Genomic DNA, 19,881 nt, shown 5'->3' with positions numbered 1-19,881 from the left:
GTTTTATATTCAAATTCTCAAAGTATCTGCCCTTTGCGTTGCTGAAAAATATTTAGCAGTTATTTAACCTTTTTTCTTTGCTACATAATTCCATATATCTTAGAAGACATCAAATATAAAAATGTAAAAAGCAGAAAAAATAAAGAAAAAAACATAGAATGAGAAATATATTAACTGTTTGTTTATAAAATGTAAAAAAGCAGAAAAAAACAGAATGAGAAATATATTAACTTTTTATAAAATGTAAAACGTAGAATAAATAAAGAAAAAAATAAATATATTAACTTTTTATAAAATGTAAAACGTAGAATAAATAAAGAAAAAAATAAATATATTAACTTTTTATAAAATGTAAAACGTAGAATAAATAAAGAAAAAAATAAATATATTAACTTTTTATAAAATGTAAAACGTAGAATAAATAAAGAAAAAAAAGAAATATATTAACTTTTTATAAAATGTAAAACGTAGAATAAATAAAAAAAAAGAAATATATTAACTTTTTGTTTATAAAATGTAAAAAAGCAGAAAAATAAATAAATAAAAACATAGAATGAGAGGGCGTGTCCAAACTTCTGACTGGTCGTGTAAATATGAAAAATAGTAAATTTGTCTATTTCACAAACACGAGTTACAGATGCTGGAAATAGAAGAACCACAGCTCTATATTTGACTCGATGGTTTTCGCCCGTTGTTATTCTAATGCGATTGTCTCGTCTCAAATGATCAGCTCCGACGGCAGAACGTGAACATTTGAAGCTTGTGTCTGGTTTAAACCCTCGTTTGGATCTCACAGTTAAACTCCCTTCAGTCCTGAGAGTGAATGTACATTATAATGGCTTTAGCAGAGCGCACTTCACTCGAATGAGCCGGTTCTTTTGCATATTCTCGGCTCTCAGATGGTCCATAGCTGTTCACTCACTGGGTAATTACTTAGACAGAGTTGAACAGAAGTGTAAAACAGAGAGAGCAGCAGCCAGACACTGGGATATGTGCTGTAAAGTTTAACATAAAACTTAAGAATGTGCAAACACTATAAACTTTAAAATTAATAAAGATGAGCTTGTGTTTGATGGAGACGTCCGCAGCCTCAGTCTCTCAGTATTTGTCGGTGAAACGTGTGGATTTCAGATTTTAGAGCAGGTTCAAAGTGTCGTTTTACGCTTTTATTTGTATTTAATGAAGCCAAATCGACATTAATGTCACTGTTAATATCACAGTCGATCATTACAACAGGTTTGCAAAGCCTGATAGAAAAGTCAAATCTGTAACTGGACAAAACGTTTTAGAGTGAAGTTGTTTGGCTGCGCGTTTGCAGTTTGTGTACTGTATCTATAACTCCACCCTCAGACCCAAAGCAAACAAAGAAACAAAGAGAACAATAGAGCCAGGATGGTGATAGGTGTGAAATCATCCATTAAGAGCTGAATAAATATGTTAAATATGACTCAGGCACAGTGCACACTTAATGTAGCTCAATACACCGATCCTACAAACAGAAATCGTGAACAGGTGTGTTAGCTTCAGTGTGTTAGCTTCAGTGTGTTAGCTTCAGTGTGTTAGCTTCAGTGTAGTTAGCGTCTCCCTTCAGACTGATATAAGGGGGTCAAATGTCTCGACTCTAAAAAGTTTTGTCCAATTACAGATTTAAATTCTGTTTCTTAATAGTGACATTGATACTGATTTGATTAAATACAAATAAAAACAAACACTTTGGTCCTGTGTCATTTCAAAACAAACGGTCAAATTTCCTGCTCCAAACGTCTGAAATCCACACGTTTCACCGACGGAGACGTGAGACTGAGGCTGTGGACGTCTCCAAACACAAGCTCATCTTTATTCATCTTAAAGTTTATAGTTTAAAGTTAATAAAGAGTTTGATTTTGTGTTTGATTTGGACCAGAACTGAAGAACAAGCAGCGAAACATCTTCACTCCTACAACGTTTTGTCCAGTTACAGATTTAACTTTTGTATTTTACTCAAGATTAGATTTCGAGTTCGAGCTTCGACTTTGAACAAACGTAAATAAACAGACAAAATCCACAAGAAAAATTAAGAAATTGATTCATATTTTTACTGTTGAACATTTTTAAATCTGTTCCACTTCATTTACGCTTTACCTATTACAACAAGAACCGAAAAATCACATTGACGTTTTTCCTCTAACGTGTCCCTGCGCAGAGTTTTACATTTAATCTACATCTTCTCACATATTTACTTCAGTCCGTGGTCTGTAGTTCAATTCCCAATATGTTTTTCTAAGGCTCATCCATCCCACGTCTCCGCGGCGTTCCTATAGTAATCCTCCGCTTCACTCTGCGTACCGTATCGACGTCTTTGAAACACGCGTCAATAAAAAGGTCAGAGGTCACTGTTCGACCCCACACCTCTTTTCTACACCTCCTCTTTCTCCTCTCCGTCCATCATTAATGCCTCTTTCATTGTGCCGGCGCTGGTTTTTCCCTCCGTGTAGGTGGCCTTTTACATACTGAGCGATTCCCCCTCCGCGCGCACATCGCTCAAACGCTAGCTAACCTCTGGGACCTGACACATTAGCGTTAGCCTCCAATCGATGCGCTGATCAAAAGAGGAAATTACTCTCATAACTTATTCACTGGCCCACAGGTACAACAACGACGTCAAGCACATTAAGATTCTGACCAAAGACGGCTGCTTCCACATCGCCGAAAATAAGAAATTCAGGAGCATACTGGTGAGTTGTTTATATTTTTTATTTTTTTTCTCCTGCTGAACGCCTTCGGAGCTGATTATAAATAAGTCATGACGTCGGGTTAATGAAGTGTCAAAAGCTGATTTTTATTTTAGCTGTGCGTTCAGAAATAGCCGTGATTAGCGCTGTGTTTATGCTAGCCGCGGGGCCTAAGTGCTATAGCGCGGTCCAACGCAAAGTGAAAGGTTGGCTATGGGTATTTATCAACAAACTGAGCAAGATCTATCTCAGGTTTATAATAACTACCTCTGAATTACACAGCTCCAGACACTGAAGTGCGTTTAGCTAGCGGGTTGTAGTTTATTCTCCAGGAAACGGCGTAGAAATTTGGACAGAAAGATGGAAAGATAAAGCCAAACTTTAGAATATTCTGCCTGATTTATATTTAACTGTGGCATTAAAGGTAAAGCAGTAACATCTTATGGGCCTGGTCTGTGGACAGGCAAGCCCTTTCTTATAAGGATGTGTGTTTTTCCACTGACCTGAAGGTTGCCGGTTCGATTCCCGCTCTCACCTGGATGGAAAGTTAAAGCCGTACTTTCAAACATTCCACGATAGATTTTTTTTTTGTTACTGTGGCACTCCAGGCAAAGCAATAACATCTTACAGGTCAGGTCTGTGGAGAGGCAGGCCCTATGACATAAGGATGCGACAGTGGCTCAGTCGGTAGAGCGTTTTTTCACTGGTCTGAAGGTTGGTGGTTCGATTCCAGCTCTTACCTCGATCAAAAGTTAAAGCCAAACTTCAGAACATTCTCCACGTAGAGTTTTATTCAATAGTTTTATTCAATATGACATAAATAAATATCAGTATTTTTCCTCTGGCCTTACCATAAAGCATCTTATATGTCAGATCTGTGGAGAGGCAAGCCGTATAACACATAAGGATACATGTTTTTCAAGGTTATTTATCAAGAGGCCACGCTAGCTCAGTTTGTAGAGAGTTTGTCCACAGATCCGAAGGTTGGTGGTGCGATTCCAGCTTCCACAGATGAATGCTGCTGTTGTTGTATCCTTGAGCAAGACACTTAGCTCTCTTCGTTTGAACGTGTGTGTGAATAGGTGATTAATTCCTTGATTTAAAGCGTTTTGAGCCTTAAAAGTGGAAAAACGCTGTGTAAAAATGTGACAGTTTGCCATTGCTCCACGTGTAGTTCACAGTGACACCACAGTGTTTGTCGTGTTCCGTTTGGAAGGGCATCTGGTCTAATCATTTTTAAAGCCAAACCGATGTAGTTTTTGCACTTTGGGAACCTTTGGCAGGTATTGGAACTTTTAAAAACCAGACAGACACTGAACGCTCAAAGCAAAACACAGGATACACAAAAATGAAGACTTTTTTAATGCATTTTTAACCGTTTTTGTGTTGTTTTTTTTATTCTAACAGGAGCTGATCGAGTACTACAAACACCACTCGCTCAAAGAAGGATTCCGAAGTTTGGACACAACTTTACAATTCCCATATCGAGAACCGGAGAACACGGCGACGCAACGGCTCAACCGATCGGGCAGCAACAGTGAGTCCCCTTCACCTCCATCCTTTTCTTTAACGTGTGCGGTTCTGTTTCTACAATCAAAAACTAAACAATTTCACGTTTGAATTAACATAACGCTCATTTATTCCACATTATTCCCATCCTAATCCCGCTCATTCCCAATCCGGCTCCTCGCTCGGCTTCTTCCCCGTTTCCTTCCAGTCTGGCTCACTGCTCCGTCTCACTCGGGAGCGTCCTAAAGGAGCCACACGCTGGGATTTGTTGTTAAAATAGTCGGCGCGTGTTGCCGTGACGATAATAGTTTGTGACGGAGCGCTCAGTCGCTGGTTGGAGACTCTACTAACCATGTTATTAGATTGGAAAAACGCTCGCTGGACCATTACTGAAGAGCCAATCGATGCGGTTTTCAAACGGCTCGGCTAATCCAGAGGGACCGCGGAACAAGTTAGCGAGTTAGCTTTAGCATTAGTAAACAACTGGACTGAAAAGACTGAAGACGAGTGGAAAAACAGAACAGATATTTTTAAATACAAACCATTATTTCACTTTTAAACAGGGCTGAGCAATGAAGCGAATATAAAGTAAAATAACACAAAACTGACTCGTGCAGATTTAAACCATGTTCTAATGCCGTTTCCTCCTCAAAAACAGACCTGGAGTTGTGTTTTGTTTCATTTTTTATTAGTCTGTTACATCTCCAAAGCTCAAAACGCTCTGTTCCACCTTGTGATGTCATCAAGTGGGAGTTTTCATGTTAACTCCTCCTTTTACCTTTAGTTCAGTCGAGATAAGAGACAACTCCAGGACTGAAATGATCCAGATGATTCTATAAATGAAGGTGTGTGGAGTTTAAAAACACAGTGGAGCACTTCCTGTATCACCACATGATGACATCACAAGGTGGAACAGAGTGGGTTTTTTTTTCCATTTGGAGAGAAAAACTCAGCCTAAATCTGCAGGTTTGTGTCTGGATCTGTTTGTAACGAGGAAACAACATTAGAACAGAGATAATATATTTTTCTGATTTATGTTCTTCTCTCAAACTGAAAACACTCTGTTCCACCTTGTGATGTCATCATGTGGTGATACAGGAAGTGCTCCACTGTGTTTTTAAACTCCACACACCTTCATTTTTAGAATCAGTTGGATCATTTCAGTCCTGGAGTTGCCACTTATCTCGACTGAACTAAAGGTAAAAGGAAGAGAAGTTAACTTGAAAACTACCACTTCATGACATCACAAGGTGGAACAGAGCATTTTGAGCTTTGTAGATGTAACAGACTAATAATAAATGAAACAAAACACAACTCCAGGTCTGTTTTTGATGCATCCTAACATGGATTAAAGCTACAACAGTCAGTTTCGTGTGATATCGGTCCAGTACTTCTCTAGAACTTTAAACTCCTCCTGTTTTATTTTGAGTAACTTTCATAATCCCTTCACTCTAACCCATTTTCATAAGTTTCCTTCTCAAAGTCTCAACCTAAAAAAAAAAAAAACAGATTAAACCCAGTAAACGCTGTGACCACGCGGCTCTTCAGTCCTAATGGAAAATGTATGACTCAGTGCAATCAGCGCAGAAACGAGACTGAGTTTGAGCTCGGCGGAGCGTCGAGGAGAGACGATGAAAGAAAGAGATCGCGTTCAAAGTGGATGAAATAAACGGACAGAAGCAGAGAAACCAATCGTTTTTTAGGAGGAAAAACGCTGTTGTTTGGGGCTGATCTCATCCAAATGTGTTTTGTTGTGCGGCGGTGCTTTGTCTTGTCGGACAGCTGCTCCTGGTGGGGACACTTGAATCCATTCTCCTTTTAAACTGATTCATTTGGATCATTTGGTCTCGACTTCTGTCCCAAAACCACCAATTAATGAGCGGGGGGTTGTTTCGTAAAGTTTAAACTATTTGGAGACGCTGCCAACCCAAAGACGTACGAGTCTGAGCGAGTTTGACAGTGTGAGGAGACGAGACCATAGACTGTTTATACAAATGGACATCGCTAACCTGCTAGCGGCCGCGTTACAAACAGGAAGTGATCGCGGTGCACTTCCTGCTCCATCGACTCCGCTCTACATGACCCTGGGGTTTTTATTTCACTGTTGTGTCTGTAAATAAAGTCTGGCCATAAAGCCTCAGTACGTAACTTTTTCATTTCGGTTGTGTTTATTGCGTCGTGACGGTGAGCGGGCTTGCATCTCCACAAACCTGACTCGTACTTCTACCTTTAAACTCAACAATGTGCCGCACCGCTCAATACATGTGTTTTCTGTCACAAGTGTTAAAGCTACAGTATGGAACTTTTATCCAAACATTAACTAAAATTAAAGCATGTTTTTTTTAATTTGGTGAATATGAGGCGACTCACATCTCCACAAACCTGACTCTTATTTGGCCTGGAGGACTTTTCCTGCTTGTTTCAGTGGAAATGTTCCTCTGTGTTACATAAAACTGGTCTATTTTCATGGGAAATGTTCCAGAGTATGGTTTTAACTTTCTGTTTCCATGGAGTCGTGCAGGTGATTGACCACCTCCAGAAAGTTACACACTGTAGCTTTGAACAGGAACAGGCCTTAGACACTTTATTTTAGACTAAATATGCGCCGTGTGTCACTTCGTCGGCTGCGTTTGACGGACACTTACGTCACTTCCGGCGCGACAAGACCCGGCCCATTTCACGCAGCCAAATGTGCCCTGCGTTTTCTGCGTTTCCGTGGAGATCGGACGTGAATGAAGCGTGCATCAGAGCAGACTTCGTACACTTCTATATCCCATCATGCACTGCGCGTCACGTCTTCTACAGGAGAAACAAGGTGTGTTAAAGTTATGTAATACTCGCTACAACTGGGAGCAGACAGCGGTTGGAGTTCGCTCCGTGGCGTAATCCTGTCCCATTTCGGCCTTTGCGGTCGACGGAGGAGCAGCTTTCGTCGGTAAAAGTGCAACCGTCGAATTGGGACATGACATGTGACTCAAGGACTGTAAACAAACAGGTGTGTTAGCTTCAGTGTCGTTAGCATCAGTGTCGTTAGCTTCAGTGTCGTTAGCTCCTCCTTCACACAGATATGACGCAGTGTCCAGCAGGAATCTGACCAGAACTGAACCAGTGTCTTGGACGAGCAGAGAAACGTCTTCGCTCTAAAACTTTTTGTCAGTTACAGAATAGATTGTTTTCTTCTTCTACCGTCCCTTTAAATAAAATTATAGATCACACGACATTAGCGCCGCACATTTCCAAACACATCGTCCATAACCACAGCCGTGATCACCTTTAAACTTCAGTCTGGCCGCAGAAAGTCCATCATAAAAATCATTTCAAACGTACTGGCGGAGCAGCGGCTGATTGTGTTTTCACTCTCATCTTCTCCCTGTTATTTAAATGGCGCCTGTGTCCTCATTCACCGTTTCCATTAGCGCTCCTCGTTGTGCGTTACGCCGCGCCCGGAACGCCACTTTGTCAAAATGAAGCTGTTGAATTCACGCGGAGCTTCTTTGGTCATTTCAAGTGGAGGCCGATTCTCTTTATATTCCCGACGCCGCGCTGTATCCCGATGCCTGGTTAGTATTCGCTTTATAATGGCGTGCGTTGGCGAGCGTCGTCCGTCCTGCATATCGATAACATGGGCTGGTTCGTAGGGTCGCAGGAAGCGCATTTTTCCTAAAGTTTGGGCTTTTATCTGCGTCGGTGAGACTTGTTCCCGTCGTCGTCAGAGGCTCGTTGTTTAAATGTGAATAAATGACGACGTAAATAAAAGTTAAACGAAGGATTATATGATTGTAACTGTTACAAAACTTTACAAAAACTCGTTTCTCTAAGTGTGAGCGAAATTAGCGACGATTAGCAGGAAAATACAAAGATAAAACCAAAGAACTTCGCTAAAGTCCAACCCTGTCGCACAAAAACACAAACTGCACTTTAAACTGAAGCTAAGTGTTGTTTTTCTTGTCCCGCTACTTCTGTATTTTGTCCTAGTCTGACCTCTTGTGGCTGGAGTTGGTCATTTCTGCGCTATCTGACAAAGACCAACATATTTATGACTTTATTTTACAGGCAAATAATCATCAAACCAACGTAAAAACCAGATCAATTACAGATCTTCATTGTAGGATTCAGCCGAACAGCAGCATCTGTTTCATTGACGCGTTTTACGAGTTTAATTAGGAGCAATTTCTACAGAAAAATCATCGACTTTTTAACAATGTATGTGAACATCGGAGAAGTGTTATGTAATGGAGAAGGAAATTAATCCAGACCAGGAGAGAGTTGAAAGAAGTTTATCTGATTCAGAGAAGTGTCGGTACAAACAGCAGCTCATGTGTGAGTTACATCACAAAGGAGCCTCCAGTACTTATACTCAGAGAAAAGTACTGTGTGTATACGGCTGGTCCTACATTCTGTCTGTACGAGGTCATACATGGACACACCACACTGTTCACATGAAGGTAGAAAACGTCGCTAAAAAGATGTTTTCCAACACCTCATGTCGACTGAAAGATGAAAACTCGTATCATGTGACAGAAGCAGCAGGTTCAGAGTCGACGTCTTAAAACAAACACGTGAGGAACAAGTTCAATGTTTAAGACACAAGATTTAAGAGAAAAGAAATGAAACAAAAAAATCATACTTTCACGTTACAGTTGTCCTTCGTTATGTCGCAGTTCACCTCTCACGGATTTTTCCAGTACAATTCTACATGCTTTTTTTACAGCGTCTGAACATGCATTGTGTCGTGCGTCCTGATTGGCTGTTGGACTGTAGACCATTGTGTCGTGCGTCCTGATTGGCTGTTTATTTATTTTATTTTATTTATATATTTATTTGACAGGGACAATGCAATCTGACATAGTTACAACATGAACATTGCAGCTGATGTGATGCATATAGTTTATAGCAAAAGCTAATTCTCAACTCCCGTCCCTGGTTGAGCTTCTCCACAATTCACCAATATGCAAAATATATTAAAACCCCTGCCCCTTAAAATAGATACATCAGTGCCCAAAAATACATTCAACACTCACACGTTCTCTCTCTCTCTGTCATACTGCCTATTTACAAGTGGGTACAGTTTTGACTCATTTTCAGCCATTTCTTAACCCTAGAGGTGAACATTTTCAACTCAGAAATGTTTTTTATTTCAGTGGGCAGTGAGTTCCACAGTTTGCAGCTCTGATATGAAAAGGCGGACTGTAGACCATTGTGTCGTGCGTCCTGATTGGCTGTTGGACTGTAGACCATTGTGTCGTGCGTCCTGATTGGCTGTTGGACTGTAGACCATTGTGTCGTGCGTCCTGATTGGCTGTTGGACTGTAGACCATTGTGTCGTGCGTCCTGGTTGGCTGTTGGACTGTAGACCATTGTGTCGTGCGTCCTGATTGGCTGTTGGACTGTAGACCATTGTGTCGTGCGTCCTGATTGGCTGTTGGACTGTAGACCATTGTGTCGTGCGTCCTAATTGGCTGTTGGACTGTAGACCATTGTGTCGTGCGTCCTGATTGGCTGTTGGACTGTAGACCATTGTGTCGTGCGTTCTGATTGGCTGTTGGACTGTAGACCATTGTGTCGTGCGTCCTGATTGGCTGTTGGACTGTAGACCATTGTCCATCAGTCTCCTCCGTGCCGTGTCTCCTGTCCAGTACAGAATGTGTTCAGACAAATTTACATAAACGTTGGATCTCAGTGTGACTCTGAAGTGCTGTACGTTTGCGATTTGTTTTCTCCCCGACAAAACCCACAATGTCGATGAAACGTTCTGCACCGACAAAGACGCCTACGAAGGTTTGAACTTTGAGAGAGTTTAAACGAGAGAGAAATGTGAGAAAATGTTAACGCCTGTGTGAGAAAAGTGTATAAAGTGTGTGGTGAGGGGTTTTACAGACAAAAACAGAGAGAATAATGTAAAAAATAAAGACAATACTTCACAGATTTTGCTTATTTCGGGTTATTTTTAGAACGTGACCCCCGTGATAAACGATGGAACCAATGGACGACTTAATCCCTCAGTCGTCCAGGTCTGATCCAGAGCAAAAGAAAGAGCTTTGGGTCAGATTAAGAGGCGCTAACGACAGAACTGAGGAAGTGTCCTGGATGAGCAGCCAAACGTCTCCACTCCAAAACTTTTTGTCCAGTTACAGATTTGAATTTTTCTTTTACTACAAGGAAAACGACAAAAATCTGAGCTTTTATCCACCAAAACGCAACTCCGCACGACAGTTTCTTGGGGGAGGCGTGATTACCGCATTTTCCGGACTATACCCTGCACTTTTATTCATATTTTGTCTTGACTTATGTGTGAATGAATATACGTTTTCTTCATTATTGTGCAGTTTTTGGCTGGTGCGACTTATACTCCAGAAAATACTGCACTGAAGAAAAGTCCTGGAAAATACGAACAGAAAACGTTTTTAGACTCGACGGTGAAGACGACGGCTCCAGCAAAGCCTCTGTCATAAACGGCTCAAAACTAAAGCCCATATTGTCACGACGGAGCTCGTTTAAGAACTACAGATGTGACTGAAGTACATCTGCCTCGTCTTTATGAATATGCAAATCCAGCCTATTCCCTGAGCGCTAATTGTGCGGCTGTATGTTCGTTCTAATTAAAAACACAAGTAAAGATGTTCTGTTTCCAAAGCAAACATCCCTCCGGCTCAAACGATTCCACAAACCCGCCGAGTCTCTGAGCCGCACCAAACTTCTCCTTATGATTTTAGGTTAAACTCTTTTTTTCTTTTGCCTCTCTCCCTTCCCTCCCTCTCACCCCGTTTGCCTCTTGCGCCCCCTGCCTGGCCTGCCCCGCCATAGCCCCATTGCTCTGCGGCCTGTCTATTGTATCTCCCACCGGCTACAGCTTTGTACCTCCCTCTTCTGCCCCCTTCTGGTCAGGTACAGGTATCGCTTCTGTCTTCTTTTTCTGTGTTTACCCTCCTCTTTGGCCTGAGCTCGTCACGTCATGGAACGGCTTTGGTCTCGCCTTTTTTTTAAACTTTATTTCATTTTGTTTTTTGGCATGTGCATCTGTGAAAGTTTTCGTGCATGTGTGGACAGTTTGCATGTGGATTCTGAAGACAAAACCTCACTGTTTAAGTCGGTTTCACTTTAGAAACGGCAGAAAGGGTAAAAAAAACTCAATATTTTATGGAAATATCGAGCTTTTTCAATCATAATAAATCTATAAGAGTTGTGTTTATGTATTTTGCACAAGACATTTTCACGTTCACTTCCAGTTAAAAGTTTGGACACATTCTCTCATTTAATATTTTCATTTTTATTTAAGACATTTTAAATACACACTGAGGTATTAAATATAATAAATATAAAATAATATAATAAGTAACATATGGAATTGTGTAGTAAAGAAAAAAGTTTTGTTTTTTTTATTTTTTATTCAAATCTTCTAAGTATCCAAACTTTGCTCTGTCGAAAATATTTTTAAAACCTTTTTTTCATTACTACATAATTCCATGTCCATGTATTTAAAATGTAGAAAGTGGTAAAAATAAAGAAATAATAATATTGAATGAGCATGTCCAAAGTATTTTTTACAAAACAATGAAGTAAATGTGAAAATGTCTTATTCACTTCATTATATATTTTATTAATGTGACAAAATTATGATTCTCAAAAGGTTTAATTAAATTCAAGTTTATTTCTGTTGCACATTTAAAGCTGAATCTGCCCCAAAATGTTTCACTTAAAAATCAACAAAAACACATAAAGCTGGTATTTCAGATTATTGTGTATATGTTACAGTTTTATACTTTAATATATTTATTTTAAAAACAGACCCTGACAAATCCCATTTAAACTGATAAATCTGGATAATCATGAGCAGATCTGGTTTGGACCTGTTTTTCAGTGAAGTTCTCTCCAACAGTTTGCATGTTCTCCCACAATGCACCTCTGCTTTGCTTTTGTGTAAGTTTTGTGGCTTTGGTCTGTGTGTGTTTGTGTGTGTGTGTGCGTTTGTGTGTGTGTGTGTGTCTCTGTCAAGTTAAAGGTGTCCAAATGCTCCAAGCGCTCGCTGTATTAGACATTCTGCCCCCATGGCCGGGTTGTACAGGTCTGACACACCATTTCCACCTGTCAGCTCCGCCCGGCCCGCTCCAGGAGGGTGGAGGGGCGGGTGGAGGGGTGGGTGGAGGAGGCGGGAGACGGGGGTTTGGGGAGACGCGAGGGGGAGGGGGGGGTCCCGGTCTGTCTGTCAGAGCTCTGCACACGGAGCTGTCAGACGAGTCCTGCTCTGCTCGTTACAACAGAGCTACTGAAGAAACCAGAAGGTTCTTCACAATGTCATTTTTAATATATTTGACAAATTAAAACATAAAAAGTTTGTAGTGATTGTAAAAATATATTGATACTGCATAATTTAAATATAAAATACTGCTCAGGCCTGTCGTGATAACGGAGTTTGAAGAATAACACAACAAGGCAGAAAACTGAAACGAGGATTTAACATAAACCAGGACTAAACCAGGACTAAAACCAGGACTAATCCGTGTCTAAAACCAGGACTAAACCAGGACTAAACCGTGTCTAAAACCAGGACTAAACCAGGACTAAACCGTGTCTAAAACCAGGACTAAACCAGGAGGCCGGCCCCTGAAATCCTCCGTGTGTCAAATTTATCGTTGCAGAGAAATATGATAAATGATCAAATTTAAACTACTTTACGCCACAGGTTAAGATTAAAATAATGCAAAAAAATTAAAGTAAAACATTTAAAATTTACTGTTTTATTAAAAGACATGAGCTGGAGCAAATAAACAACAAAAATACAGCAAATCTCCCCCTTTACAGAATCAGAATCATTAGACTTTTATTGCCATCGTCACAAAACAAAACACAAAATAAATACAAATACAAATAAGGGCAGGCAGAAAGTTAAAAAGATATGCTTAAAAATAGAATAAAATAAAATACTTTGCAAAGAAAAAGTCTAAATGATAAATTCTAAACCCCAAAACAACTTCAACTGCACTGAACATAGTGACAGGGCTAACAGCATTAAGCTACATGTCACCTCATCAGATTAAACTGTGTCTTTCTTCTTCTTAACACATCTGCGTTCCTGTGAGCTAAAAAACATAAATAATAAATTCCCGTTGTATGTTTTTTTCCCCCGCAGTGTTTACCCCCAAAGTGATCGGCGTGGCCATCGCGCGGTACGACTTCAGCTCACGGGACACGAGGGAGTTGTCCCTGCAGGAAGGAGACGTGGTAAAGATCTACACCAAGTCTGGAGCCAACGGCTGGTGGAGAGGAGAGGTCAACGGGCGGGTGAGACAGCGCCACCTCTGTTCAGTTTTAGATTTAGGACTGAACTTATGTCTTTGGGCAAGACACTTAACCACCTCGTCTGAATGAGGCGGTTCCTTCATGTAAAACGCTTTGAGGCTTAAAGTTGGAAAAACGCTGGATAAAAATGTGCCATATTCTCGCTCCGTGCACCTGTTTCAAACTCGACGCTCACACTGCGACTTGAGAGCGTCCGTTGGCTCCGCACGCACAAATCCAAACACCAAACGCCCCGTAGAAAACACGCTTCCATTCTGAATGCAAATATATACGTGCCAACTCCTACAGACTCCAGCTTGGCAAGTCGAGTGTTTATTTTTGCCTTTTGTTGCCAGTCACTTAAAGTGCAAAAGTAGCTCCGTTTTTTGTTGTTAAATCTGACTCGTGTCTTAATTTTGAGGAGGTGAAGAGGTTGTGACTCTGTTTAACCATTAACATCGCGCAGGCTTAACATGTTTATTCTTATTTCTATTTCTTTTAAATGTCGGCTAATTCCCCGCACTCCTCCACAGGCTGTACAATTAGCTCTCCTGTGTGGGATGTTGAAAAGAATCGTGTATGTAGGAAGTACGAAACGAGACAAGACCGATGTAAATAAGCAAAATGTGTCGGGAAAAATAGATTTAAACGGTTCACTGTAGAATCATCACAGTATAATGAAAACTGGCAAAATGTGTACAAAATACAAACATTACAATAAACATCAAGACTCAGACTCATTTTGGTCTTAAATGTTCGTATTAACCCTCTACATGATCCTGGGGTTTTTATTTTATTTTTATTGTGTCTGTAAATCAAGATCTGAACATTAAAAACAGACAAATCTTTCCCAGACTTCGCTCCCGTGAGCCTTAGCAACAGGTTTGATTGACAGCGTTGCTAAGTTAATATTAATAGCGGTTTAATTGAAGTTTACTTGAAGTTTTTATGATTTTGAATATCAGTCTGGCCTTAAAGCCTCAGTATGTAACTTTTTCATTTTGATTGCGTTTATTGCTTTGGAAAAACTTGCGTCCTTACTGTGAGCGGGCTTGCATCTCCACAAACCTGACTCATATTTCTACCTTTAAACTCAACAATGTGCAAAAACCATTCAATACATGTGTTTTCTGTGCACTATTATGCAGTAAAGCTACAGTATGGAACTTTTAGCCAAACATTTACTAAAATAAAAGCTTTTTTATTTTTTTTTTATTTTGACTGAACTTTTTTTTTGGCTGTGATGTTCCTCTGTGTTACATAAATTGGTCTGTCTTCACGGTGAATGTTCCAACGTATAGTTTTAACTTTCTGTTTCCATGGAGTCATGCAGAAAGTTACACACTGTAGCTTTAAACGGGAATGGGGCCTTATGCATCACCTTTCTCCTGTTTATAACTCCATCCTCAGACCAAAACAACAGAGCTAGCTAGTAGGCTAATAGCTAGTAGGCTAATGGTTTGAGACACCGTGAGCGAGCGTGCGTGCGTGCTACTGTGGTATAGAAACAAAGAATCTGATTGGCTGTGAGGCAAATTTAAACCCTGTGATTGGCTGACGCGGAGCTAGTGCTGCACATTTCATTCTTATAATTATCTTTGTGTGTTTTTCAGGTCGGCTGGTTTCCATCGACATACGTGGAGGAGGGAGAGGAGTGAACCGCCGCGTACGAAGCCCAGGACATAAACTTCTCATGGTCGGGCGTGTGCTGCTCACTCCGAGGGCTGAGCAGAGCTGCTCCAGAGCTGCTGTCGAACCAGGGAACATGAAGAAGAAGGACTACTGCGGTCCAACGCCAACGCAAAGAACTGCACCAAAGTCTCTGTTTGACCGTGGAGTTAGTGGCCCCTCCTCCTCCAGACGTCATGTTTGTAACAACGTCGACCTGCTCCTCTTTGGACACGAGTCTTTATCATCTGAGAACGGTTTCGATTTCATTCATTCGCCGATTACTCCACGATTTGAGGAATATGGAAGCTACAGCACTGACGTCTGTCCAGTTTGCAGCAAAAAAAAACGTGTTTTCTTCATGTAGACTGGCTCCTATTGACAAACTCTGAGGATCGCTGTGCTATTTTTATTTTTTTACCAAATGTATATTGTAATTTTTGTAATTTCTTTAAATTATTGCCAGATCATTGCCAGAATTTATGTAACCATCAACCAGTTTATGTAAGATAGTAAACGTTCGATCTAACCAAAATATTCATTGATCTTTTAAATTAAACTTAGAAAATAAATATAAATGTGCGAAGTCCGCCTTAAACCTCCACACACTACAGGATTTGAACGATTTACGATCCACTTCCCGACTTTAGATCTTCATTTGCGACTCTGAGCTGCTCCGTCAGATCATAACCACAAAACATCACCACGGCAACAGCCAATAAAACAGAGCGTCATCGGCAGACGTGGTGACGGACACAGAGGTGTGAGATACAAACTCAGGAAACAGCGGAAATAATTTAAAGACGACGTTATTACTCAGCTAAAGTTGTGGAGTTAAACTGCAGCGTTCTCCTTCACATGTGTCCTCTGTAAATAAGAGCCTCCAGTCCACAAGATGGCGCTGTTAACCCAGTTTGAAATGTTCTTTAAAAGTAAAAAGATGAGCTCAGATCCTCGCGTGTCGTGTTTACATCCACACAGCGAGGATCAGGCTGAAGCTGCTGCAGATTAGCGATAACGACTTCACTTCCTGTGTCGTTAATTGCTCGCCTTCTGTGCATTAAAAGCTCATAAGATTTTAAACCTCACTGATTCTCCTCACGTGTTTGTCTTGTTTAAAAATCTTTCAAGACGGAAAAATCCTGTAGTGTGGCGGGGTTAGCTTAACCTAAAATGTAGCATAAAATATTCGATGGAAAACAAACAGCATCCACTTTAAATTAATCTTTTTATAATACATTTTTTGAGGGAGAACCGTAGACTTTGAATATAAACGGACAGAGCTAACCTGCTAGCCAAACAGGAAGTGATCGTGTGCGCACTTCAAGCTCCATCGACGACTCCTCCTCTCTACATGATCCTGGGGTTTTTATTTCACTATTGCGTCTGTAAATCAAGATATGAACATTAATAACAGACAAATCACGACGCCTTCTTTCCCTGAAGTCGCTCCCGTTAGCGTTGGCAACAGATCTGATTGACAGCGACGCTAAACAATCTATGAAATGTTAGTCTATATTCCACCGTTTTCCTGTTTTCCAGCTCTCCACACGTTCACTGCTTTATCTCTGCGTTACATAACAAACGCTGCTCTTTCTTAACCCACCTCTACCTTCTGTCAGTAACACACCATGACCCTGCCAGTGTCTATTTTTTATCTTCTTTATCTGGATATCGACGACCCAATTCCACTCCACACGTGCTCCACCCACGTCTCCACCTCCTCAGATTAAGACGCAGGGCCACGGGCTCTGTGGATATCTCCTCCTCTGCCGAACACTGATCGCACTTGTTCCTCTTCTTCTTCTCTTTTCTTTATCTGCGGCGGGCGTCGTGTTTCCCACTTGTTTCCTGATCCTCTGCTCTTATCAGTGGTGGCTTTGATGGCAGAAGACGATTTTCGCGGCGTTTATCTTATTGGAGGTATTAAGTGAAAAAGGCTGGTCGCTCCTAAAGACTCTCAGACAAATGGAGGCGCAGAGAGAGAGAGCAGCTGGGTCTGTGCGAAGCCCGACGCACCGTTTAGGACCTGGTTTTTCCTCGCGTGAGATTTTCAATGACAACTAGTAATGAATTAATTTCTCATAGACGTTCTAAAAATAACCCACAATACTCGAAATCTGTGAAGTATCATCTTTATTTTTTACATTATTCTCTCTGTTTTTGTCTGTAAAACCCCTCACCACACACTTTATACACTTTTCTCACACAGGCGTTAACATTTTCTCACATTTCTCTCTCGTTTAAACTCTCTCAAAGTTCAAACCTTCGTAGGCGTCTTTGTCGGTGCAGAACGTTTCATCGACATTGTGGGTTTTGTCGGGGAGAAAACAAATTGCAAACGTACAGCACTTCAGAGTCACACTGAGATCCAACGTTTATGTAAATTTGTCTGAACACATTCTGTACTGGACAGGAGACACGGCACGGAGGAGACTGATGGACAATGGTCTACAGTCCAACAGCCAATCAGGACGCACGACACAATGGTCTACAGTCCAACAGCCAATCAGGACGCACGACACAATGGTCTACAGTCCAACAGCCAATCAGGACGCACGACACAATGGTCTACAGTCCAACAGCCAATCAGGACGCACGACACAATGCACGTTCAGACGCTGTAAAAAAGCATACAAAATTGCACCAAAAAAATCCACGAAACAGCAAAACCGTGAAAGGTGAACCGCGACATAGCGAGGGACACTTGTTTATATAAATAGACAATAGCTAACACGCTAGCCACCACGTTCCAAACAGGAAGTGATCGTGTGTGCACTTCGAGCTCCATCGACTGGCTCAATTTCCTGGGGTTTTTTATTTCACTTTTGTGTCTGTAAATCAAGATATGAACATTAATATACCTGCTCCAGCCTCGATGAGCTTCATTTGACTCGAGCCAAACGCTGTGGCGACGTCTCACTCAGTCACTTCTTTACACACAATTTATGCCCCGTCCACAGAACTTTGGGGGGCCCCGGGGACAGCAGAACCCTTTGGCCCCCCTCTGTCGCCGCCCCCCGTTTCACATATTTTATTGATCCATCTTAACCGTGTTTGCACAGATCTAGAAATCCCATCGATTCGCTTTTCAAAATGGCGTCAACTCTAGAATTTACCCGAAAATACCTCTTCCCACAGCGCTCGAGCCTGAGAAACGGGATTTAGTCAATAGTACATTACGGCTCTTTTTTTGGCGGCGTTCTTCCCTGTCCTCCCTCTCACCCCGTTCAGCTCCACTTTACACCGTCTGCTTAAGCCTCAGTGAAAAGAGCAAACTCAATACTTCTACAGCGAAACCCACCTCAACAATAGACGTACAAAGAGTCCAACAAATCACTTCCCAAAACGTGCGGAGTGTGGAGGCCTTAATCCCACTTACACTGTTATAACATGAGGCTGTGGCGTGGAATTTTAATTATTTGGAGGGAAAAAAAGCAAAACACTGCAGCTCTTGGTTCATAGAAACGTGTGAGAGAACGAGACTAAACAATGAGCAGAAATACTCAAATTATAAATAAATAAAAATGGAAAGATCTGCCTTCCAACATGAAACAAACATGTAACATACACAATATTCATTTTGAAGTGTTAGCAAAAAAAACCCAAAAACAAGAACGTTTAAAGTAGCTCCACACAAACTACACTGGTCCCTGGTTTATCTCGAGGGTCACGTTCTAAAAATAACCCGCAATAGTCAAAATCCACGAAGTATCATCTTTATTTTTTACATTATTCTCTCTGTTTTTGTCTGTAAAACCCCTCACCACACACTTTATACACTTTTCTCACACAGGCGTTAACATTTTCTCACATTTCTCTCTCGTTTAAACTCTCTCAAAGTTCAAACCTTCGTCGGCGTCTTTGTCGGTGCAGAACGTTTCATCGACATTGTGGGTTTTGTCGGGGAGAAAACAAATTGCAAACGTACAGCACTTCAGAGTCACACTGAGATCCAACGTTCATGTAAATTTGTCTGAACACATTCTGTACTGGACAGGAGACACGGCACGGAGGAGACTGATGGACAATGGTCTACAGTCCAACAGCCAATCAGGACGCACGACACAATGGTCTACAGTCCAACAGCCAATCAGGACGCACGACACAATGGTCTACAGTCCAACAGCCAATCAGGACGCACAACAATGCACATTCATACACTGGAAAAAAAAATAATGCAAAATTGCTCTAACAAACAAATCAAGTATCGTCTTTTCCTTCGTATCAAAATGTAGTTTGAGGTTTTAGTTTCGTCCCGACGCCACAGAAACACTTAAACACACAAACCGCATTTGACTTTTCAAATCGACACCAAAGGAAACAGGATTCTTGTATAAACTCGTCCCAAACGTTCTCCTGCCAACTCTCGTGTGCGTCTCCTTCACACTCGCGCACACACACCTACACGTGGCATTTTAAAAACACTCATCTCCAACTGTTTTACATAACACACAATGTATAGAACTGCAAAGGAAACAAACACGGAAGCTGCTTTTGCCTTGTTAATATTACATCAAGCCTCGCGTCGGGTTAATAGAGAAGTTTAGTGGCTGCAGGGGATCAGACGGTCTTTGAGTCTAAGTCTGGGTGGTGTTTTTTCCCAGCATGCCTCGGGGCAGGGCTTTGATTCAAAAGCCTTCCTCTTCCCCTGTCATGTCGTCTCATTGTGCGGGTGCCACTGGGTACGGTGCAAGATGGATTTGAAATAATAATA

General features: G+C 41.2%; 1 protein-coding gene across 1 annotated transcript in view; it reads left to right on the top strand.

Moving 5' to 3' along the window:
- LOC117388275 (guanine nucleotide exchange factor VAV3) overlaps positions 1–17,373 on the top strand; it is a 144,676-nt gene extending 127,303 nt beyond the window's left edge. Inside the window, exons 24-27 of the mRNA XM_033985786.2 lie at positions 2,627–2,714; positions 4,119–4,248; positions 13,348–13,499; positions 15,110–17,373. Coding sequence (XP_033841677.1) covers positions 2,627–2,714; positions 4,119–4,248; positions 13,348–13,499; positions 15,110–15,154 — 415 coding nt within the window. The 3' untranslated portion in view covers positions 15,155–17,373. The remainder of the gene's footprint in view (positions 1–2,626; positions 2,715–4,118; positions 4,249–13,347; positions 13,500–15,109) is intronic.
- Positions 17,374–19,881: the final 2,508 nt, after the last annotated feature.

The sequence above is a fragment of the Periophthalmus magnuspinnatus genome, chromosome 20 (genome assembly GCF_009829125.3).
Source record: "Periophthalmus magnuspinnatus isolate fPerMag1 chromosome 20, fPerMag1.2.pri, whole genome shotgun sequence".
Taxonomy (NCBI): domain Eukaryota; kingdom Metazoa; phylum Chordata; class Actinopteri; order Gobiiformes; family Gobiidae; genus Periophthalmus; species Periophthalmus magnuspinnatus.
The sequence above is the reverse complement of the archived record's forward strand: the minus strand, read 5'-3'. Positions and strand labels throughout refer to the sequence as shown.